We start from the raw sequence: 26419 nt of genomic DNA, 5'->3' as shown, positions 1-26419 counted from the left end.
ATAGTATTTGACAGATAGATTTATCAACTTACTGATCAAATGCTATCTATTTAAAGCACTCACTTACTGGAAAAATTATGCTAACAAAATTACAGAAACTACAATCTGCTAGGACCCTCCAAAATCAAGCTGTCTCAGAAGCTATAATGAGCACTGTGTCAGTTCATGTAGAGACCCCACTATGCCACAAGTGCAACAGATTTGGTTGTAGTCCTGACTGTGATCTAGGTATGATCATTGCTATTTATTATGTTGTCAATTGGACATGAGGTGTTTCTGAGTCATGGACAAAGTTTCCTCTCAAGACATATAAATCTTCCAAGAAATTACAGCAAAACAAATAATGTGTAGCAAATTTCCTTTGCTACACATGTGAATGCCTGTGAATGGATCATGTTCTATGCATCATTATCACTTGGAGTGGCACTGACCTCAGAGATGCTGTACTGCTTTAAAAAAATGATCTCAGGCAAGATGACAGGTTGTTATTTGACTAAGCAAGAGACATCTAAGTTGTACTTTGAGCTAAGCAACTGGTCTACTTAATGCCAGAAATACAGTACATACAATTATCTACTATTCTTTATTCAACTTATTTATAAATTGCACCTCTTATAAATTGTGACTCCAGATATAAAAATTCAGATTAAAATGTCAATAAAAATAGTATATAAAGAATAGATTGCTACAATAACATGAAGATAGGAAAGAAAAGTCATTACAATAAATTCAGAAAGTGACATCAGAAAACATTAAAAGATCGAGTGTTCACTGCCCAACTAAAGCATAATTAAAAATAAGACTAAACTCATCTCCCTAGGGGGAAAAAATCACAACTGGGGTTCTGCCATGGAAAAGGTGGCCTTGTCTTGAGCATCCCACCTATGAACTCCCAACAGGGCATTCACTGATTATAAATTATAGGCAGGTTCATAGAGAAAGAAGTGGTTCTTCATATTTCTTTACTTCAAACCATTTAAGCCTTTTAAAGTCAGAACTAACACCTTGAATTGTGCCCAGAAACAAAATGGAAGCTAGAGAAATTGTTTCAAGACTGGTGGAATGGGGTCTACAAAGCATACACCTGAAAGAAGTCTAGCAGCCTCACTTTTCAGTAGCTGTAATTTTGGAGCACTCTTCAAAGGGGAGCTTCACATAGAACACATTATAATAATCTAAATGAGAGGTGATTTAGGCATGAATAACTATTTGAATTTATGAATATAGATGAAATATGCACAAGACTGATATGACTTGGCTTTAGTGGCAATGAAGGGACACAGGCACCTACATCCAATATGTTATTCTAGAGTGACTGCTCTAGGAAACATTTATATATGCACATATTCATCACTGTCATCTCCAATAATGGTGCTACTGTAGCAGGCATCTTTTCACTACCAGAAATAAGGATGAAAACCCTCAAGAGAGTGCCAGGCCTAGGCTGAGTCCTTAATCATTCTACCACTTCCACTCTATCAATCTTCCATGTTTGGCGGTTTATGGGAATTCTTATTGGATTGGACCCTTAATATCTATTAACATACGATTGAGAAAAATTATGTGATGAGGATTCCACCAACGAATACATACAGTGACTGAACTATATGTTATCTCCTTTGAAATATGCTTTACTACTTTCAGCAGATCTATGAACATTCCAAAGACCTGTGAAGGATGACAGATCTTTCATATCAATCATCCATCACTCCATGAAAAGGGCACATTACAAAATATACATTGCAAGACCCTGTGCATAGTGAATGTGTTGACCACTTTGTGATCTTACGCTAGAGAATAGTGTGAGAACTATCACACACACGTCGGAACCTCCCTTTATCCTTGATTTAGTACTATTAATTGTCTTCTGATACTACTGAACAATCTGAACAATTTAGGAGTGTTTCCCCTAAACTAACCTTGAAGTTCCAGTTCTGAAACACTTAACAATCTATATCCCCTAGACTATTTTGTAGTTCACATTACTTTCTTCAGTAGTGCAAATACAGGCACTTCACTCCTAATTTGGGAATTTTAGCTCCTGATGAAGGTTTTACAATTTAAGGCCTAGTTCTCAAAAACTGAACATGGAAAAGAGAAATCAATTTCTAGATTGTACCACTTCACTGCAGGCAAAGATTTACAAATGCTGTTCGAAACATAAAATCCATCTCAGCATTCTGGCCTTGCTCTGTCCCTAACATACTAATTTTCTGTGTACCTAAATTTTTAATAAGGATGGACATTTAGCTGTGTGAGCCTCCAACTGCAATCTGAAATTGTACACTCTTGAAAAATGAGTTTACCTTGCTAACTGCTGTATGTATATTATATTTATATTGTGCCTTTTTTCCTGCTAAGGTGGTTTACAGAATATTCTTTACATTGTTCTCCTCCCAACAAAGGTAGATTAGGCTGCAAGAGAGTGACTGGCCCAATGTCACCCAGTGACCTTCATGGACAAGTAGGGACTGGAACCTGGATCTCCCAAGCCTCAGTCCAACGCCCTAACCACCACACCACAGCAGCTCCCATTGATTTTGATTACAAGGTAGGGCTTAATCCTGCATCTACACTTTGCAGATTCCCCACTTCAGCTGCAAACTCTGAACAATTATAGTTATGTGCTATCACATCCAGTTTGTCTTGACTGCTTCAGTTCCAAACCCCTGCAAAAACAGCCTTGGAATTATCATTCCCAGATATGGGAATAGTCTAGAGGAAGACAAGCCAAGATAAGAAAGCAGCACAATGAGAAGGAAATGTCATTACGATGGTTGTCTACTTTTGATTTATATTTAATCACTTTCCAGTGATGAAGAGAATGAAATCTTTCAGTGACCTGCAACTTTCCCCAGAATTTTTTCACCACAACACTGTAAATAATGTATGTTTCTTGATATTTATTTATACTGTATTGATTTGATTGGTATCCCACCTTTCTACCAAAAAGTGGCATTCAAGGTATCTTACAGGTGCAATTAACATTAATTCAAACAATAAAACAATGCACTGAAATAAAACCATAACAATTACAGAAGTTTAAAAAAAACCTAACAGACCCAGTTATAGGCCAAAGAATATCTTGAATAAATCAGTTTTTGTCTACCAGTGGAAGGACAGTAGAGGAGAAACAAATCTAGCCTCCCATGGGAGAGCATTCCACAATCTTGGGGTGGCCACCAAAAAGACCCTCTTTTATAACCATCAAATGCACCCCTGAAAGCAGTGGTCTAAATGGCTCAAATCCTAAGGATACAATCAGACTGTTCTGATGTCAAAGCAACAAGTGCTTCTGAACAACGCAGTACAATGTGGACATTAACACTTTTATACAAATTTAATAAATAAATAATGTTGCACTAGCATAAGTGAAGTCTCGCACAATGCCAAAAAGTTTGCCTAGCAAATTTGCTGCACCAGGTAAGACTATTAGCACTGTGCTAAACATGCTAGTGCAATGTAATTTAGATTAGTGCTAATGTTCACTTGGATACTTCCCTCAGTTCACAATCAGCTAGCATGTCCCAGATTTTGGGAGAACAGTTGATGGAACTGGAACTGCTAAGAACACCTAAAGGAATAGTGTTGATTCATCTCCAAACAAGTAATAGATCTTATGTCTAAGAAGCAGAGCTATAGGCAATGGAAATAATGCATAGGAAGCACTGAGAATCTGGGGGTGTGAATACATGAAAGTAGCAATTCTATTACAGAAAAAAGGGGAGTTCACACTCATTATGAATTATGGGTAACAGCAATTGTAAAGTTTTATTACCCAAGCTCAAATGTTTACTTATCTTCTTACTCAATCACTGATGCTGAATAAATCATTTTATAAATGATATGTTTTTAAGATAAGATAGTAGTACAAGTTAAATGATGACTTTCCAAGAACAAATGCATGAATTGACAACTTGCCATATCTAGGACAAAATGTATGTTTCTTTCCTTATTTGTAAGCTCTCAGGAATGGTCAATTGAGGACTCAAATTCATACCTAATTTATTGATAGCTAGGTTATGTTGAAAACTACTTCTTTAATAAGATTTTAGGGTCATTATTTTTTATTTTAAAAAAATTAACATATTGTTCCAGTGAGCAGTATCCAAGTGGACACTAGCACTAATATAAATTATGTTGCACTCGTATAAGTGAATTCAAGCATAATACCAATAAATTCTCCTGGAAAATTTTTTGTTCCAGCCAAGACTATTAGCATTGTTGTTATTTTAATGTGACTGTATGGATCACTATGAGAAGAACTACAATTACACATAAGCAACCTATTTTTCTTCTTTGTGGCTTCTTTATTTCAACCTCAGGGAGAATAACAAGCGATCTTATTTGTAGCCAGGGAAGTGGCCAGATGCAACAGCAGAGCTCAACAAAGCTCTTCAGAAGGATACATCTACTTGAGCACAGATATCAAATCCACAAAGTCAGATGAATGTTAAAGGCTGACAACAGATGGCAGTCTACCACAATTCAGGATATGATTCCATCACCCTATATTAGAGAGCATGCTACAGAGTTTGCTAAGTGAGCATGGACACTGATCAGGATAAGCAGACCAGGTAGTTCAACAACAGTGTTTGCAGGTGGAAGAAATGTACTTTTCTTAGCAAGAAATGCATTCCATTGACACTAACTGATCCCACTAGGACAATCACAACAAATACAAAACAAGGGGTCCAACTGGAAACTATTTGGTCTATCTGTCTATTTATGTTCAATGCTCTACACATTCCAATGCAAGCAGTGAGAGTTCCAAGGTCTACAGTGGATTAGACCGAAACACTGAAAGAATAACCTCCGTGGTGGAGGTTAATTGAGACAATTGACTTAGAAAACAATATTACAAAAGACAAAGCCAAGACTGAATATAATTACAAGTATCAATGGGGCATGACCTTCTGCATCCACTGCGAAAAGTGCACACTCCCATAATGATACCTGAAGATAAGTAGTCCTATGTGTGTCTTTGTGTGTCTTGTGAATTTTTGACAATGGATCAGAAACGGACCGCTCACTCCTTTCCCAAACAAAACAGGCAACAGTTACTGCTATTTGATGAAGGAAACTTGCTGCCTCTTTTAAGAACTTGTCGTGCCACAGATGTCTAGCTTGTATAGAGAAAACATTCAGAAAACATAAAGATCATCAAAATGCAATAAAGTGCAACATTTGAAAGAGACAGAGAAAACTGAAGATTAAGGAAAGGAAGAATGAAGAAAAAGGAGGAAAACACAAACATCTCTCACTTTTCCACTGAGAGATTTGTAATCAGAGTATTTCCTCTTATAGCCAATAGGGCATTAAAAACAATAAAAAAGTCAAATATCTAACATGAGGGCATAAATCATGAGCATTCCAATACTCATTTGATGCAAAACTATAATTAAAATACAACTTCCATTTTTAAAATCCTGTAAGTAATCTGGCTTCACTTATTCAATTAGATCACCTTTGCTGTCCACTGCTCTTTCTTCACAATACTATCTACAATTTGCTTAGCTACTATCATGAACAATACAACATGATGGGATACACATTCATGCATGTCTGAAAGTAAGTATCTGTTACATCATTTGTTGACTGTCCTATGCACTGCCACAAATAAGGTAGACATTTTGTTCCAGAAGAATCATACAGTAAGCAGAAAAGCAGGTAACAGAATGAGCCCCTTCTACGGCCATCCACAGAAACATAACCTGTCCCTTTCAGAAACATGATTAAACAAGCTTTCCAGATAAGCAGGTTACATCTACTAAAATCTGAGGTTTCTAAATTCTTACCTAATCTGTGGAAATTTGATGTTTATAAAATGCTTTGCAAATTATTAAATTATTTTTATGATGGTGTGCCATGGGGAGGAATGATTATTATTAATAATTTCCCTGTCCATAAATGTGTGAAATTAATACACAGGCTGGAAGCCATGTACTACTACACACTATACATGTATCATATTGCCACACTGTTTCTTGACACATCTGAGCCTGGCCTCCTGATTTCTTTAGTTCATACCAGTATTACTTTAGGAATCTTGAATTTGTCATTTCATTTAATCTACACCAATCATACTCTTACCTACTCTTAATCTGATGGAATGTATGCCAGTTTCTGCTGTCAGGAGTGTGTTAGGTATCCATGGAGTTAGAGCAAGGATTTTAAGAATCCATTTCATGTGACTTACAGTGGGGCTATATTTGCCATATTCCAAATCTACTGAGTGGATTTGTAAGAGAAAGTTCTGATGATGATGCCACTGCAGAACTAAACAAGGAACTGAAGAGAAAGATGGGGGTGACACTCTTTTGAGCAGGCATGCTGAGAGCTTAGAATCCCATAGTGACAAAACTGATCAGAAAGAGCTCATACCAGTGGATGTAAATTCCAGAAGCTCCAGTGATCGGATGAGAAGGGAAACTCACTCCAAGTCCTCCCCACATGATTGTAAGCATTTCCACCTGGAGTAGATGCCAAGCAGGCTTTTATCTGCTGGCCTGAAGCAGGGTGGTCACACCCTAAGTACAATGACCCCGAAGTGTATGCCGCCAAAAGCAGTTGCTTCTTTGTGGGGGTCGCTGCTTGGGGATACAAGGAATATACTCAACAGATAAATTATTGGTATGAGATGAATAAGAGCTGATAACACACAGCAGGAAAATGACTGTCTTGACATTAGCTGACTCCTCTTGAGCCCATCATAACAACAACAACAACAACAAAACAACAACAACGTATCAACTGGAAACTACTTGGTCTATCAATAATATGACCAGTGTTCTGCACAATTCAATGTCCCATTTGAACAGGGATAGTCTGGCTTCAGTAATCTACATTCACGTAACCTCTAAATTAGATTACTGCAATGTATTATATGTGGGGGCTGCCTGTGAAGACTGTTCAGAAACTACAGCTTGAGCAAAATGTGTCAGCCAGAATATAAAAATGGACCAGAAAGTCTGAAAAAAATAACACAACACCTGCATATTTGTATTGCCTGCTTATATGCTTCTGAGCCCAGTTCAAGGAGCTGGCCCTGACCTATAAAACTTGGGGTCACAATACCTGATGGAATGTCCCTACCAAATATCTACCCAAACCCCACCCCAACCATGCCTCCAATTGCTACCTCTGAGGAGACATAGTTGGTGGTGACAAAGAGAAGTCTATCAGTTATGGAGGAAGTGCCCTACTACAGCCTGCCTGGCAGTAACTATAATATCTCTTTGATACCAGGTTAAGACTATCCTCTATGACAAGGCATTTAATTAGTTTTAATACAATATTTTGACATGATATGGTGTGCTTAACAGACATGTGATTAAATTTTTGTATGCTAGTGTAGCTTTTTATTTTATTTAAATCTAGCTTTTAAATTTTGTATTGTAATGTTTAGATTTTTAGTGTTATCTGTATGTTACATGGGGGTTTTTTGGGAGGTGGTATTCTATGTCTGTTAGAGTTTCAGCTACTGGCTGATACAGAAATAAAATTAGTGATAAATTAAATTTCATAATAACTGACAGACTTCAAGCAATCTTTAAAAAAGGAAAAAAGTGGGGAAAGGCATTAACACATACAAGCTGAAGTTCCATTACTCTAACATTATTCATATAACGTTGCTCCACTTTTCGAAATTAACAATTATTTTAACAATAATAATTTGGTACTTGTGATTTTAGATGTACTTAATGAAGAAAGCATTAATGACATTTACACAGTCCCCTTTTTGGTGCAAATATAGAAAATGTTTTATATTAGGATATAGTATGGAACTAAATACTCTCATACTAGTCTCAATATTCTGTAGTATGTATGAAACTGAATAATCAGTCAACTTCAATCTACAGCAGGTTTTTTCCTTCTCTATTACTTACTTTTCTCAAAATAATGTAACTTTATAATTACTTTGTGTTTGTCCCAATAGTCTTTTTTAAAAGCGTTTTGATTACATTTTCTTTTTTTCTTTTTACCTTGAGATCACGATACACAATCTTTCCAGAATGCAGATAGTCCAGAGCAGAAACAATTTCTGCACCATAGAAGCGTGTGCGATCCTCAGAGAACACCCGCTCTCTCGACAAATGGAAAAACAGCTGCAGGGTAAACAGCAGGGACAGGATTGCAATAATTACTGATTTAGTGGGGGAAATTAACACAAACATAAAACACCTCTCATCACCATATTGTGATGATAGATAGTGTACTCTCAGTGGACACTCAGCACTCTTAGACAGCAGCTGGCTTATCTTTTCCAGGTTTCCAAGGGGAAAAAACGAGCTGTTAAATCAGCATTTTAATCAATATACCAATCTTGTTTAAGGCATTCTGCTTGCTACCCATTTAACCTTCAGTTACCAAAGGAAAAAAGTGCACCATCATCATTCTGTACTTATTTCTTTCATCCCTTTCCTCAATATTTTTTAAAAAACTTTAGTAAAGAAAGCAACTGGAATTATATAGTACATGCACACACGTTCAAGGAGTTCAGTAACTTACAACTGATAAATTATATGAGCTTATATCTTGAGCACAGTCCTCAAAGTGTACCTTGGGTATTCAGAAATTTTCTTTCATTTAAAAGTTATTGTACTGTATAAATATCCATTTAAAAAAACACCTCTGGTTGGTAGTTGGAGCCCTTTCCACCCTCACACTTTCAATAAAGCTGTGCTAAGAGCAACTTATCTTTTACATGAGGGATTTCATACAATGACTTTCCCAGTTGGACATATCCATTCCTTCACATTAGATATCAGTTATTACACTTACAAATGTCAACCTATCTATTGCCCTACAGCAAATATGTAAGATACACAAAAAAACAAACAAACCAGTCTTAAGAGTTTATTGTGACTTGATAAGTGAATGGATTTTAAATAATGCACCCACACTTTAAAAGAATCCTCAATTTGCCTCTTTTCTTCTATTTGATTAAAATCTCAATCATAACTTTCAAAACCTGATAAATGCCAGCATATATTCATAATATAATGTTGGAAAACATATAATGGTATCAAAAATTCAACACATCAGTCATCGGCAAAAAGGTTTCACAACAAAAATAATAGTGACAATACACATTCATTTATTTATATTCTTTAGTAACTAAGCCTGTGTTGGCCTGCCATTCTACTTGGTAGAAATGCCAACCAGTTTTTTCTCAGAACTACTGAAGATTCACTGGCAATACTACTGCAGCAGTACTTAAAAGGAAAAAAAATCCCCAAAGCCCCTTGTACTGTCAACCCTAATCCTGTTTTAATCAGCTTTATAATCTGAAATTAACTAACCTTTTTTCCCAAAGTCTTCCAGACAAAGGAAAGTGGTTCAAAAAACACTTGTAGCCTTACATCTGTACCACCGTTAGCCCTGGTATAAATTAACCAGAGTTAGAAAAATAATTTTATTACATTCTATTGCAGAGGGCCAAAAGGATTGATTGATGTGGAAGGAAGTACCAGATACTGCAAATTGGACTGAAAGTTGCAACTCTTCCAAAATGAGGAGTTTCACATTCTGACAATCAGACTCCTCAAATAGACTTTTCTGAACAACTACCAATCATATTCCCTTTTTATTTTAATGGAAACATATGCTAAAAATAGCACTATTGTTTCAGCAAATTAAGGAAAGTAAACAAGCACGACAAAACAATTTAAATGTAGCAGAGTAGTATTTTAAAATTTCCAAATGTAGTCCTCAGTATACCAATATTGTTGAAAGCTGGCCATTGAGACAAAAGAAAGAGAGAAGTTTTACGATTGCTTTTGAGCCATGTAGCAGTAACTTAAGCTATAACAGAAATTTTACTTTTTTTAAAATAGCAGGGCAATATAGTCTGATCTAGATTTTCATATCCATCTTCAGATAACCTTAGCAGATAAGAAGTTCTCAGGGAAGACTACTTATAAGGGAGGTGGGTTCAACAGTAACATACTCCTGCATGTTGAGAAGTGCACACAGGTGGGAATGACAAATATTCCCTTTTAAAGGAAACAATGTTAAAGTGGTTTTAATTATAGCAATAATATATGTTATCAAGGTAAAATATACCTCTGCACTACCTACTTAATCAGAACTACATTGCAACACCAATACCACCATTACTTCCCCACTGTCTGACTTACCTCTCCTCCATTGACATACTCCATCACAAAACACAAACGGTCCTTGGTCTGAAATGAATATTTCAAAGACTTTAAAAAAAGAAGAAGAAAAAGAAGAACAATTGTAGTTATGGAATCTTCCAAAAGAGAGAACAAAGGCAACACTGAGATTTTGTTTTAAATCAGGTGCTACACAAACCTAAACACAACTAACCAGCAATGAATCCCACTTAAGTTCAATGGGACCTACGCCCAGGTAAATAAAGATAGGGACTGTAGCTTTAGGTACATAAAAGGATAATCTAATTTCCAAATAAAGACTGTTCAGTTAGAAAACAATTGAAAGCATATTTAACATGTACATGTTATACATACTACAATAAATGTGAAAAATATAATTAAAGGTTAGCATTCACATATGAATACAGATAATCCCAGAAAAAAAATCTGTGCATGTTTGAACTCTGAAAATTAAACTAGTAAATACTGACAACTGTCTAAATAGAATTGATAGCATTCACATAAATATCAAGTGTTCAAATTTTGGATATTTTTATTTTGACATTTTACATAATTTTATCTTTATTATCTTTGAGGATGGAGGATGTAAATGCCAGATGACTGGAGAAAAGCTAATGCTGTCTCCATCTTCAGGAAGGGAAAAAAGGAAGTACCTAGAAACTACAGACCAGTCAGTCTGACATCAATTCCTGGGAAAATTCTGGAGCAGATTATAAAGCAGTCAATCTGCAGACACCTTGAAAAGAATGCAGTGATTACTAGAAGCCAACAATGCTTTGTCAAAACAAATTCTGCCAGATTTCATTTTTTGATTGGGTACCCTCCCTGGTGGACTGTGGGAATGCTGTGGACATAATCTATCAGCAATGCATTTAACAAAGTGCCACATAGTATCCTGATTAGCAAACTGTGGCTCTTTTTATATTGCTTTTATACATATTTTAATTCATTGTGTTTTAATAGGTTTTTAATGTGTTATATTTGGTTTAATATGTTTCTGTAGCATAAGCCACCTAGGGAGGCCTCGGCAGTTATAGGTGGCCTATAAATACACGTATAAATAAATAAATACACAGACACGCTGGAAAGGGTTCAGAAGAGGGCAACAAAAAAGAAAGAATTGGGCTTGTTTAATCTTGAGCAGAGAAGATTAGGGGAGATTAGGGGACTGAGGGGAGGTATGATAACATTCCACAAGTATGTGAAAAGTTATCAGAAAGAGGAAGGACAAGATCTCTCCTTGATCATCCCAGAGTGCAGGACATGGAATAACAGACTCAAGTTACAGGAAGACAGCTGAACATCAAGAAGAACACGCCAACTGTTATTGCCTTAAGACAATGGAACCAACTACCTAGGGAGGTTGTGGGATTTCCCACAACTAGTCATTCAAGATGCAGCTTGACAACCATCTAAAAAGGATGCCTTAACTGGGATCTACACTGAGCAAGAGAGTGCACCCAATGGCCTTCCTGGCTCCTTCCAAGTCTACTATTCTATGATTCCATGATCTTATTCTGTTATTTATAGTCAAAGTACCAACAACTACCAACTATCTGGTAAAGAAAAATCCATCATACAACACAAATCTCCAAGATAAGTAACATTCCACAATTAAAATATGGAGGAAGTTAATAGTAAAGGTTCAAAAACAGCTCCAATCCAATCCAGCAACTATCAAACTCAAGGCCTGCTAAAACAGATGGCTCACATACCAGTACAAGTGACAGAAGAGAAGTGGTCTGATGGATTTCTTCAGAAAAGGTATTTAGTAACATAAATATGCTTTGGGGTCCAAAGACAATGTAAAAACATTCACACCACCAACTTCCTTATGGCTTGGTATAATTTACATAATTCAGATAGGAACAAACTGACATAGCATGCAATAAGAGTACTAAATTTTCCTATCTTTTAAAAACAAAGGAAGAAACAAAATATTGAAGTGGCACATTCTAAATGCTGTTTCATAATATGTGGTCCTTGTATCTGGTACATAATTGATGTCATAAAAGATACAACACCAGTAGCCACAACATATATCTAAATGAGGGGCCCATTTTCTTTTCTTTTTTCACCATGTATGTAGCTGATGAAAGCTGATGTCCTCCATCTGTTTAGTCCAGCACTATCATGTGAACATTAACACTGGCAATTGGCACAGAGAACATATAAGTTGATGTAAATACCACAGGACCAAAAATGTCCTGTATCTTGAGTTGTATTTACCAGACGACCTGACATCCACAAGGTAAATCATAAGGCTCCAGATTACCCTCAGGTTACAATTATTTATTTATTTATTTATTTATTTGAAACATTTCTATGCCGCTCCCATTGCAACAAAGCCTTGGGGTGGCTCACAAATTACTAGAGTACTGTATATGTTCAGTTTATGAAAATATGATTTCTGATCTTACACAAGATGAAAATACACAAGACATAAGACAAAAAAAAAGACACTGAGTTTTCATGAATCGGTTGTGAAGAAAGTTGAAACAGCAAGTTGAAAAAATGAAACATATCACAATAATTCATAGGCAAAGGTCAAACATGATGCAAGAGCGCATGACTAAAACTGCTCTATGAGGTGAAGCAGCACCATGGGGTGTGAAATTAGTATTTTATGAAAACAGCTTTGAAGGTTGGTCATCATTCCTAGCACAAAATCTTACTGTCTCAATGATATATTTCTATCACGGATAATCCAGAAGAATAAAGCATTTAAACATTTTTAAAGCTTAGAACAGAAACTCTCAGTTTTTCAGCTAAAATACAAAGGATAATACTCATGAAAAGGCACAGGAAGCAGACTTCAGTGCAGCTGACAAACTAACTTCTGATGAAGATAAAGTTAACATAACTGCAGTATAAGAACACCCTTAGTCCTACTCAAGTTATTATACCTGGGGAAACTAATCACATAAGCAGGAACAAGCATGAACAAGGCCATAGTAAAGCTGTATACCTCAGTACAGTGATTCATGTAGTATGCATGAACACCTATAGTAGATTTACACTGGTATGCAACATCAAGGGTGTGGCTATTTAGTGTGTTCAGTGGTACTCAGTATAGATACATTCCTGCTCATGAGCAGAGTTTCCCCACTTATAGTAACACCTGAATAGGATATCTAGTAATCAGAGAAACACCTGCTAGAACCTCTGAGACAACAAAACCCAGAAATAATTTCAAAGTTACTTTCCAAAGTATATAAGGGAAGTTACTTTTAGTGTGCCCAAAATATTTTGGAAACAGCATAATACAAACATATGTGAACATTCACTCATCAATTCTAGTATTTATATGCTGCTTCCCAGAACAATGCCCTCCTAAGGCAACTCACATAGGATATCTGAAAACAAATCTTCAGCTATACAAATACAGTGGTGCCTCATAATTCAAATGACCCTAGGTTTTAACATTCCAGAGTCTGAACACTAAAATCAAACTAAAATCGCTCCAAAGTTCAAACAACACTTCTAAGTTCAAACTTCACGCACAGTGAAAAAATGTGGTTATTGTGAAAATGTCATCTCTTGCATGTTCAAGTTTTCCATAGTTTTCAGTGCCTTTCCAGTGCGTAGCATTTCAATATTTTCAGTGTATTGGGTATTGCTTAGGGTCTGGGAACAGATTAATTCACTTTCCATTATTTCTAATGGAGAAAATAGATTTGGACTTTGAACAATTCAAAGTTCAAACAGCCCCCTGAAATGAATTAAGTTCAAAATGCAAGGCACCACTGTAATAACTAAATAACAAAAAACAGCAACAATACAGCAATACAAAATCAGTATTTTGAGCTCTGAGCTGCACTAAGAAACATCATGTACAGAGACAGATAACTTAAGTATCTTGATGACATACTTGTACTTTTGCTTCTCATCCATGCTGATTTGGCATTTACTTAAGACTTGTTCATAATGAGAATCACTCACTATTACATTCACAAATTCTTCTCATGTATTTGTGTACATGTGTATGGAATTGCAAGAAGAATTCCCACAGCTAGCCATTCTATAAATAAAAACTAAGCTAGCCTGCATTTAAATTTCTTGTTTGCTTGTTCATTTTATTTTTTAATAGTTCTTTTCCTGGCATGCCAAGGCACTGCCTCTCAAACTGGGGGTTAGGAGACCACTAATGCCTCTTTCAGGTGGGTCTCAGAATTGCAGACTGCCCAGTGCCTCTTTGCCTGACTGCCCCTGTACAATGGCTGTTCTGCTGCATAGACAGAAGCGGCAGCAGGAGTTGGTTAGAGGATGTGGGGAAAGGGAAAAAACTATTTAAAACAAACAGCTTTCTCAACTTGTAGCAGGGTCCCTACCTTTTTTGTATTGGTGGGCACTTAGGAAATTTTGAGGCAGTATCATGGGTACCCTCACAAGATGGCTGCCATGGAGGCTTCATCATTCATAAAATAGTTACAAGGGTGCTTATGGCCAATCCAAAACTAAACTTCACTTGTTTCTCAGAAGGCACATTAAGAAAAATTGGGAGCAGAGGGACTCAGTATAGGGAAGAGGAGGATGCCTAAATTTCAAGGTTACCCTGAGCCTAGTAAAATTTCTCTTTTGTGTGTGTTTATAATGGCATTTGATATCAGAGTAAATCTAAACCTTGAAACCAAAATTACATTCAACTGAATGGTATCTGATTAAATATTTTGGATTAAACCTGAAGTCCAAATGTAGATCATTGTGGAGTGTCTTCTTTAAAGTCTACCTATTTCATTAAAACCGCCTCATAACTTGGCTGTTTCAACAGGCTTTGAATGGCAGTGTGTGTGTGTGTGAACTGGATAGCTTTTTAGTGATAATGCCGTGCCTCTTTTAAATTAGTTTGTTGTTGTATGCCAATGGTTTAGTTGTTATTTTGTAATGTATTTAATTATATTATATATTCTATAACTTTTAATTTGTTTGTTCTTCTAAGTTTTCAACTTTAAATCAGTTTAGACTTCTGCTTACAGAGAGGACATTTTCATGAATTTATCCTTCCTCATACAGTGTCCACATTCCACTTTCAAGAAGAGAGCTTTGGATGTGTAGGGGCTACTAGGAAAAAGCAACTGGGGAATTGGAAGAAAACACATTTACTACAACTTTTTAAGCAATGTATGAGTGAAACTCCATCCATGACATGCCTAAATCAAATTCACTTCTTGCTTTCATTTGCCTTTGGATTACCTGCTCTGGATTAACTGTTTTTAAAGAAATGCAGGATGTAAGTTATGTAAAGGGAATACATTTTTAAAGTTTAACCAGAATACCATCAGAGGTGTTATTACTCATTATAGAGTACACCACAAGGGAAGTTGTATATTTGTATCACTTGATTTAAATAGGGGAGGGTGCTGCACTTTTAATACATGTACAGGAGAAATAATTTCAGGAGGTGTAGTTTGCATGACAAGTTTCTCCTCCAGATATCATTTCACTTCTATACAGCCTGGTAGCTGAGGCCACTCTCTTCTATATGATGACAGACAGTGCAGGGAACCCTGACCTCTTTTACATCTGAAGAGATCTAAATGAGTATCTCCTAAAGGGCCTTATTAGGCTATTACACAGGCCATTATTAAGTGTTGAGGCCACAAAATTTATTTTTGCAAATAGGTGAAATATTTAGTTATTGAAAACATACCTATAGTGTATTTGCATTCAATTTCTAGAGTTAGGGTTGGATGTAGAAATCTCTTGCTAAAAGCCACCATGTATCTTCTTCTATATGCACTGGGAACTATTTCTCTTCCCATTCCAAAAAAACCTCCAAAACCTGACTATACTACCTATGTACCTTTACACCTAAAATCATCACATGGTAAATGTATACAGAATTACTAACATAATTACCTATACTCACCGTTAAAAAGGGATGTCTAGTGTTTTTAAGCACTCTACTTTCTGTAAGTGTGTGAGCCACTTCATCCTAAAAAGTAAACAATAATTGAGTAGTTCCAGAAAGAGTTTGGAATATCTTAAAATAAACATATTTAAAGGAATTGAGGAAGTATAAATGTATAAAAAATCCTGCATGTTATTTGTCATGCAAAACATACAGTGGTAACTCGGCTCACGAACGCCTCAGTTCACGATCAAATCAAGTCGCAAACAAAAATTTCATAAAAATTTTTGCTCAGGTCGCAAACTCCACATTGGGTGGCGACCGTGATCATGGCCATCTCCCCCTGCCCCGAGTGGGAAGATGGCCACGATCATGCTGGGGCAGGGGAGATGGCCGAGATTGCGCCTGGCTTTTTTGCATGAGTGCAACCGCGATCTTGGGCATCTCCCCCCCCAGAACGACTGCACCCATCTCCCCCCCCCGAGCATGCCCGCGTTCCCGCCCGTCTCTCCCCCCTCCCAGGGCACCTGCGTTCCTGCTCGTCTCTTCCCCCTCCCAGCGCGCCCGCGTTACCATCCATCTCTCCCCCCTCCCAGCGTGCCAGATGACGGGCGCATGCAGGGATGACGGGCGCATGCAGGGATGACGGGCGTGATCCCAGTCATGCTCGGAGGGTGATGTGATGGATGCGCTCATGCTCAGGGTGGGGTGGGGAGATGGCCACGATCTTTGTTGTTCTTTGTCACTTTGCTTCACATTTTTCTGATTAAAAAAAATAGTCACAGAACGGATTAACCTTATTTACATTGCACCTTATGGGGAAATTTAACTTGGCTCACGACCAATTTGGGTCATGACCAGAGTCCTGGAATGGATTAAGTTCATGAGCCAAGGTACCACTGTATATCTACAAAAAATAATTTGGATATAAAACTGAAATAGCATAATGTCTGCAATATATATTTTTACAGTAGAACTACAAATTTTAAAACTGAATTATGAATCCAATGCTTCCTGAGTTAAAAGAACTGCCTAGTTTTCCTCTCCCTGCCTCCCTTAGAAAATTACTATTTAAAAAAAAATACTTTCATTGAAGTATGCTAGCAAAAGTCTGTACTGTTAAAATACAGAGTTATAGTCTGCAATTGCTCGTGTGATGTGGCTGTAAGACAAAACAAGACAAAACAAGTCAAAACAAGACACTTTCCCCAAGGAGGAAAAAAAGTTATTCTGGGAAAGAACCGCACCTATATGCTAATGTATTAAGTAGCCTTAATCTATGATCAATCAGAAGACTTCTAATAAGAAAAACAAGGGAGATAGTGAAAAATTAGTTTACTTTACCACTAAGTCTGTCTTTTAGCCTATAAGCATTTGCATGCATGCTTGCATGTGTTATAAATACATACATATGGACTAATTTAAGTTGAAAGTTAATGTTCCTATCAACCAGTCATTGTATCATGCCTCGTGGAAACTGTATATTATCTGTCCATGAGAAGAAATTGTGCACATTTCCTGGTCAATATGATTACATTTCAACAGGCCTTGGTTGAAGTGTATATTTCAAGTGCATTTTGTACATCCTCCAAGCAATTTGCAATGGTCAGTATCCCACTGTATGTTGGAAAGTACATAAATAATAATAATAATAATAATAATAATAATAATAATAATAGAACATTTCTATGCTGCCCCTTGCCGAAGCCTCGGGGCGGCTTACAACACAATAAAATACAATACAATACAAAAATGACAATACAAAATTAAAATTAATAATATAAAATAAATAAAAAATATAAACGATATAAAAGAAGTTAGATTAAATTAAATGAAAATATGCACAAATTCCCTCTTCATGGACAGACTACAGTGCATAATTGTTTGGGAATCCTTTATATATTAAGTAGTGGCATGGTTGTTTCTGAAAAACAAACCGTGAAGTTGTGGCAACATTTAACAGAGCTAGACTGGTAAAAAACTGCTTTATCGGTATGGGGTGTCATGATTGCAACAATCTACCACTAGTGAGTAGATGAGTTTACTTTTAAGATCAATCAATTTTATTGTAGTAGTGTCAGTGATTATAGTAATCCATCATTAATAACACTGATAATTTACTCTTAAATCATTCTATTTCTATATCAGTAGATAAATAACTTTCAGGATTTGTATTCTTATCTGTCATCACCAAATTACATTTCAGAAATAAAATAATTTTTTCCATACTTGTATACTTGCAAGTAAAATTATGTTGAATATATGAGCATACCTTTGCAATAATAACTTCTTTTTTCAAAATCTTCATAGCATAATATTTTCCACTTGCCTTCTCTCGGACCAGAATCACTTTGCCAAAAGTGCCTTTGCCAAGTAGCTTTAAGTAATCAAAATCATTCATTGTCTGTACAGATCACAAAACCAGGAATTAATGGGATTTATATTTTGCAGATGTTGTATTCATTAAAATGCTGCTGACCTGCCATCAATTACTATGATTATCAAGAAACAATCCCCTCTTAAAGAAGCATATTTATCACAAGATGAAGTTCCAAACAGAAAAAAATAATTTTGATATAGTTACATCTTTAGTTCATTCTTCTGCTGCAAGGGGTAGAGTGTGTATAGGCACAGATTTTGCTAAAAGACATCCCAACAATCTCAGTCATCTTATATTATATGTGACTATATATTACACAGAATTATTAAACTTTTCTCTGTGTTTTTGCTGCTACCAGTTTAAAAAATGATTATCAGCTACAGAGGAGCCAAGGGATGCCTAAATACAATAGCTCACTAAGCTGTCATAATGCTCCACACTGAAAGCTTTTCTAAAAGTACATGGTCTTCTGAACATATACCATGCCAGTAACAGACTGCAGTACACCAAGTATCAGCCCATTTATTTTCTTTGAGAAGAGGGTTTGATGACTGAGTGTCTTGAGTCAATGGTTATAATACAATTTAGCTGGACAAAAATACAATTTCAGCTACCCAAGAAACTGTAAAATAATTCCCAGGAAATCAAACAACAAGACACAAACTTTCCTGTTATAAACAGAAGTGTCACAATAATGCAGATATTTTAATACATTAATCTCACTGAAGAAAAAGTGTAAAAAAAGAATTAGCAAATAAAGAAAAATTAATATATAGGAGTGTTTCAAAGTATACACCAGATAAAGCATTTACAAGCTGCTGAAGGCAATCTGATAGAATTTCTGTAATACCCTTTCAATGGAAACATTAATTTTTATTTATTGACTATACTTCTATGCTACCCAACAGCTGCAGCTCTCTGGGCAGTTCACAACAATTTAACAATAAACACAATAAAACACAATATAAACATGTAAAAGTTTACAATTCCAGTATAAAATAAAAGCCAAATAAAACTTAGCTGCAGTGCAAAGATTTAAAATATGATAACAGAATTAAACAAAAAATCTGAAAGACTAAAATGACTTAGAAATCTTTTACTTGAAGACTGGGTATACAGGACAGGTTTTTAGGCATCTGAAGGTCAACTCTTGGCAGGAACCCTCAGATGTTTGCACTCTTGCAATTAGGTTCCTGACTATCTGGCAAACCTGTCCTAAAAGTACATATATTTCATTCAGTCAGTCAGTCAGTCATTTTTAAACATCTTTTTTGAGAACAGATCCAGCCAGTTTCCTCTAAAAACAACTACAAAGGTTTGTTCTAAAAGTATTTTGCAAACTTGTTGGGCCACAATGTAACTGAAACTTAATCAAAAGGTAAACGTAAGCCCTGCCTTTCATTTCTACACTACTTTTATACACTCAAGTATGATTTACAGATTTATTTATTTCATCCATTTATACCCCGTCCTATTGCTTTAAGCACTCAGGACAGATTACAGAATATATAAAAATACAGTAAATATACTGTAAAATGCTGGATTGGATCCAAAGTTACTCATGCTCAAGAGATGATCCACTGTAATCAAGGATTTCTCCTCTGCTCCTGTCTTGATTGTTTTCATTCTCTATGTGTAGGATCCAACAATTCCACAAAACATGGTATTTGCCATACCATCCTCTGGCAGCCTTCTGAACACTGAAGCTGTACAGGTGGACAGAGCATCTCAGAAGATGGCAAGATCTCTATTACCTTCTCAGTTGGAAGGAAGGCTAGCGGTTCTATAGCCACTATACGGGAAAGGAAACAAGCCAGGGATAGGACTTGACAGTACTTGAAGGTGCTTGGGCTGCCTTCAAACAATAGTTTTGTATACTCAGTATACTCTTGACAATTGTTTGTCCAAAGTGCTCACGGTGCCTTCAAGCAGTGACACCCAAGCCAGCTTATTATCCTCCCAACCAGCCTTCTGTAAGGAAACTCAGAGGTGCAGACTTGCAAAAAGAGATGTAAGATGGGACCACATATATATGTAATACAGTGAGGATTGATTTTATTTAAATCAAATTGATTTAAATCATGATTTAAATCACTAGTCAGTAAGACTAGATTTCAATCGTAGTTTTCTACATAATTTGTATACATGCTTGCCTTGCACATAAGTAGAGGAACTACTTATATGCAAAAAAACCCCTCCCAAACTGAGCCTCTTTTACGGCCTGCTGCCATTATAGTTTTTCTCTTCCAGAGAAAGAATAATAGGATAAACCTCAGGCTATACAGAAAAGATCCAAAGACTTGTGGAATATTCTGCTCACAATATTCTTCACTTTCATTTTTACTGCTTGCCCCTCCATCCTCTTGTGCTTCTTAGCACTTAGCTTCTTGTGCAGATCTACTGTATTCCACTCCCAACAATCTTTTCTATTCATTGAATTTTTTGAAACATGGCATTTAAGAGGTAAGGGCATGATTCTGTGTATATAGATTTGCAAAGGAACAATGGAATTAAGGTCTTTTTCTTAATTCTCTATGTTTATTTTATAGCATTTTTGCTGTGAAAAAGAGGCACATGATCTTTGCAGACACACATTCACAGTTGAGAACTAAAAAACCAAGCATCTGTAATAATATCTTCTAGATAGAAAAACTGCTCAATAATCTTACAGAAACCTCTGGAAGAACATGACATTGTGAATTGATTAATGGAATATATTTAGCAAATTAAACAAATATTGCACCAATATACAGTCTCATGTTGCATAATTAAAAACTAATCCTTATTCCATGCTGAATAACCTTTGAACTATAATTTATCTTCAATGTAAAACTGTATTTAGGGAGATTTTTCCTCAAAAAGCATTTTATTTTTTAAAAATCCAGTTTTTAAAATCATAGATTTTTATCCCCCCTAGATACAGTCATGCAACTAAATACTTAAATGTCACCACTACTAAGTTACTGTCTGGTTTTGGTCTAGCTCTTCTCAGAGAAACAATGCCATAAGCTGTGGCAATATTCCAGAAGTAACAGAACCACCAGATCTTTGATGCACTATGCATTTCATTGCTGTCATAATAGACAACATAATCAGTGAATACTTGATACATTAGATTTACATGAAAAAGCAACTGATGTTAAAAATAAATCAGATTAATAATGACAAAGCAATTTCAAACTTGAATACCATCAAGTACTTTGTTTTCTGTATAGATTTATTCCTTGGAACAAAATACTCATCTTCTTTTCTGCTTGTTTCATAATCTGATTATGTTCTTCTCATAAGAGTACCATCTGCTGCAAAAATCACTGGGTTTAAGCATAGATATGTGACAAAGCTAGTGTATAATTATTAACTTTGTATAACATACCTAAGTTAAGAAAATTTTGTTTAGAAGAATGATAATATACTACGAATCAGTGCTCTTTACATATATTCCATGTTATACTACTGAGAATGAAAAGCCATTGATGCTTGTACAATGCTTCAATTAATGTATGCTTTTAATATTAAAATGGTGAAAATAAAATTGCCATGAAATGACATCTTTATTTAATATGAATCTAGTCCTGAAGAACTCTTCATTGTTGATTTTTTTCAGATACAATATCATCTGAATATTAACTGAGTGACTTTGGGCCAATCACAGACTCTCAGTCCAATCTACCTCACAGGGTTGTTGTTGTGAGGGAAGACTGAAAGTAGGAGGAGGAGAATGATGCAAGCTGCTTTGAGGTCTTTAAAAAAGAAAAGGGGGATAGAAATCTAATAAATAAATAAATTTTAAGACAATCTGTGTTAAAGATCTTTATGCTAATAATATCTGAAGCTTAAAGAGAATTGTACCATTTACTGATCTCAAAACAAGGCCATTTTACCTTGGTATATAGACTTGCCAAAGAATAGAGAATGGCTCATTTTGGCTTCTGAAAACTGTTTTCCATCTGTAGTTTATATTCTTTGGCAAGTTTTCAGTTAGCTGCCACAATTCATTATCTGTAACATCACACACTTGTACAGTACTGATATTCTGTAGAATACTGCACTAACTATATGATCCAATATATGAATACCCTCCAGTATTTCCTTACAGAACTAGTTTAGGGGATACTATCTATGGAGTATAATCTAGTCTTAAAAATAAGCCTGCAAAGGTTACTAGTCTGCCATTTATTTTACACACCTGTAAAAAGGTTAATACTCTGATTCTATATTGTCAATGGAGGAGGAGAGACAATACTTTCTATTAACATAATTTATATTCATTGTAATTCCAAATAAATGACAATTCAACTTTTTTACTTGCCAATCATTTTATAATGTGAGGACCTTGTAATGTTTCTGACTTAATTTCTGCCTCTATTTTTCTCCTTTAAGCTATTTAAATTTTTTAAAGAGTCCATCTCCCCCCACTTTCACTCCTGTCTAGAAATGGGCTGACTACCTAGTTCAAATCCACCCACCCTCCAAAGTTCCTTCTTTAATGTTCTCTATAAGTATTGTAAAATTTCTGTAAAAAATATTTGGCCAGAATTGGAGAGTAAATACAAAGCTAACTTTTGCCCTCTTAAACTACCTTAACATATACAGAGAGCTTTGGCTATTGAGAAATATAGAAATAAAATAAAGAAAACAAACAAATATTGTTCTCTGGTGTCTGATAATGTATGTGAGATTGTAATTTCACATGTGTTCATTTTTGGTATTGACATCCTATGTGATTCTGAGTTTTTGTCTGCAGCAAGACTCCCTAACCCTCACTCACCCATAACAATAAGTATTTCTGACTTTAAGATGTGTTTCTTGTAGAAAGATAACATCAGGGCTTTTTTTTTTTTTTTTGTCATAGAACGCACCGGAACAGCGTTCTGGCACCCTTTTTCAATGGATTTTATGAAGTAATTTTGGTGTAGCAGATCAGCAGCAAACATCATTAACATAGTGCCTGCAGGCTGCTATCTGATAGTGAGAGATAGCTGCTCCGCTGCTCAGCTTGGGATTGGTGTGTGTGCTTACTGCCCGCGGAGTTCTGGCACTTTTTTTTTTTTTTTACAAAAAAAGCACTGGATAAAATTCTACTTCCTTCTTTTTAAAAATGAACATCTGTTCCCTCCTGGGCTTTATTGGGAAGCCCACCCCCTTGATGTTTAATAATAATACCTTAGACCTGCTATATTCTATTAGTCCACACAAGTTGTAAAGTATTTTGAAGTCTTCCTTTGCTCCCCCTGTCTGTCAGTATTCCTTTCAGTTAGTGGATGCATGTACACAGGAGTTCCAGTAACAACAAGTAACACTAACCCTAAACAGTAACCATGACATTTTTCTTTTTTATTTCATTTGAGTGGATGTGTACCTGTAAGAAGGGTTGTGCCCCAACAATGTTAATGAGGAAATTCAGGGAATTTCAGTGGAGGGAAAGCTCCATCCAAATTGAGCCCCTCAACAGCTAAACCAGTATCAAGGAAAAAAAAGTGTTGCAACATAACATGTAATGTGGGATATCTAATTTATTATTGTTTAAGATAGAAATGTTATTGTTCATTGTTGTATTTATAGATAGTTGTGAGCCGTCCAGAGATTAAAGTGATTGGACACTCTAGAAAAATCCTAAAGAAACAAACAGCCGCAACAACTAACAATTGTAAACAATTTGTATACATTTATTTCCAAAGATTCTTTTCCCCATTACTCAGTGAGTATTTGTAGATAACAAATATATTGTTATGTGTAAGTGGTCCTAGTCCTTCATCTTCTATCACATACATAAAATAAATTCTTCACTGGATAAACTCAATATTTATCTGACAGATATTTCATACTGGAAAGCAAAACATAATCAGATTTTAATTATCATTAGGGAGTATTTTCTTCTTTGTTTTCTGGGATGTTGTGAGCATTCAATATCACAGCCCTCTCCCTCTGATTCTCCTTGAGTGTCCGATTCTTCCTTTTCTAATTCTGATAGGCTTCAATGCTGAGTCTGAGCATTTTAAGAAAAGAAACTGTGTGTTGCTGTTTGTGAATGGTTAGTATCATTGGATGACCTAGCATCCATTTGGGATGGATCCATTTGAATGGATGCTAGCTCTATGAAGTTGATCAGTGATGAATATGAAAAAAAAAATCTGATAATGCTGTCAGGACACAGGTCTTGGAAAAGTTGTACTCAGTTGCCCTCCATTAACAGGGAAGATTTGTTTTTTAAAGCTATTACAACTGAGTCTCTTAATGCTTCAATTGATAGCTTGGCAATGCCCTGCTGGGTGGCTTAGAGTACAATGCAAGGTGAGCTCTAGCGATAGCCTACTTTGCCTGCTGTGACAGCTCCAGCTCCATTAAGTACTTAATGATATCCTTTCCCTCAGCCAGTTCTTTAACCGAGTGAATTCTCAGGTTAGTCCTTCTACTTTGATAGTCTAAGGACTCTACTTTTTGGCTTAGCTCCTCATTTATCAAACTCAATTTTTAAAAATCTTCTGTTGTTTCAGCCTCAGTTCCATGTTGCCATTTGCTGCTGTGGAGGTGTCATGTAGTTTAATCACTACATCATTTCAATGGGTTTATTGTGTCATTCCAGTTCTTGTGGAACAGCTTTAGTTATTGTCAGGATTTGGGCAGCTGCAGGCCTCCATCTGCTGGTTCAGCACTAAAATAGTTCATAGTTGCAGGATTATTCCCAGGCTCAGCTGTAGCTCCAGGGCCTTGATGAGCACCACTTGAGAGCCCTGAGAGAATAGTTATTTAAGAGGAAGCTCTTCCCTCCAGAAACTGCCTCAGCAACAACTGACTTGCTGCTTCAGTGTAACTGATGCCTGTGTCTTGGACCTGCTTTACCTCACCTTGCTGCCTTGCCTATCAAGCCTGGTTGTTCCTGACCCCATCTTGTTAACTTGCTGGTTCCTGACCTCTTGCCTGTTCTGATTGTGCTCTTCTCTATCAGACAGACTATACCTTGCCTTGTTCCATTACCTGTTCCTGATTCTGACATTGGCCTGTCTGGGTTTGTGACTCGGACTTGTTATTGAACTGTGGACTTATAGCATCTGGGTCCTTGCTGCCTGGGTCCCATTGGATCTATATATTGTCCTGCTGTCTATGCCCTGGATCCTGACCATTGTTTTGCAACAGCTGTTGTATTATTCATGCCATCTAGTGTAGATTATATATTCCCCAAAGGTTGGAAGGCAGGAGTGGAGGGGTGGCCAATTTAATTTTTAAAATTAAAAATAAACCTAACTGAGCCTCTTTAGGACGGGCAAGATCCCAAGACATTTTCCAGTGCAGGTTCTCTCTTCAATCTCATTTTCCGCAAGTTTATCTTCAGGATCTTAAATGATTATGTGAATAGTAAAGAGGAGCAACGGATTATTCTGACACCATTCTTAAAGATGTCACTTCCTCCCTCATATTACAACAACTCTGACAATTACACCAACATTGGCACGGCTACACACCCACTGGCTCACATAGTATACAGGATATGCAAGGCATGCCAAGACCACTAATGCTAAGTTCCCATCACTGCAGAGCAGCAAAGAATATAATTCTTTTACATTTATTGCTGGGACTTTGCCTTTGGCCAAATATTTTTCAGGATATTCAAGTGCAGAGGGGTCCTTCGATGAAGCTTTTCAAATCTTCAGAAGCAGGCCAAACTTGTATCATTTTCTGATATGGGGTTAATTGCATTTTAGTGCAATAAATGAGGATTTCCATATCTTTTTCTTTCTTTTAACTAGGGACAAATCTAAACTATTACTTCAAGTGCCACCTCTTTGAAATGCATGTCAGATTGCCTTATGAAAATAAAGTTATAGATTAAAATAAAAAGAAAACCCTCAGCCACTCCATGAAATAAGTGCCTCATACCAAAAATTATATGATGTTTGCCTATGCACATCTGGAGAAGTGCCTAATATTCTCATCTCCACCTTTGCAGAGGCAGATGTCGGTATGAAAGGAGGAGATGCCACTAAGTCCTACCTAAATCACCATGCTCTGAAAAATTAATCCAATATATTTTACTAAAGATGGAATACT

General features: G+C 36.2%; 1 protein-coding gene across 8 annotated transcripts in view; it reads right to left on the bottom strand.

The window, feature by feature from the left end:
* AKT3 (AKT serine/threonine kinase 3) overlaps positions 1-26419 on the bottom strand; it is a 186434-nt gene that overhangs the window by 38445 nt on the left and 121570 nt on the right. For all 8 annotated transcript variants that reach the window (XR_006413700.1, XM_044419601.1, XM_044419584.1 and 5 more), the window contains exons 6-9: positions 18266-18397; positions 16012-16077; positions 10143-10211; positions 7986-8108 (exon numbers count right to left, since the gene is read on the bottom strand). Coding sequence is in view for 7 of the 8 variants with exons in the window: in XM_044419601.1 (XP_044275536.1) it covers positions 7986-8108; positions 10143-10211; positions 16012-16077; positions 18266-18397 (390 nt within the window). In the remaining variant the exon portion in view is untranslated. The remainder of the gene's footprint in view (positions 1-7985; positions 8109-10142; positions 10212-16011; positions 16078-18265; positions 18398-26419) is intronic.

Source organism: Varanus komodoensis, unplaced genomic scaffold (genome assembly GCF_004798865.1).
Source record: "Varanus komodoensis strain SLA01 unplaced genomic scaffold, ASM479886v1 scaffold1, whole genome shotgun sequence".
NCBI classification, from domain to species: domain Eukaryota; kingdom Metazoa; phylum Chordata; class Lepidosauria; order Squamata; family Varanidae; genus Varanus; species Varanus komodoensis.
This window is presented reverse-complemented; position numbering and strand designations above follow the sequence as displayed.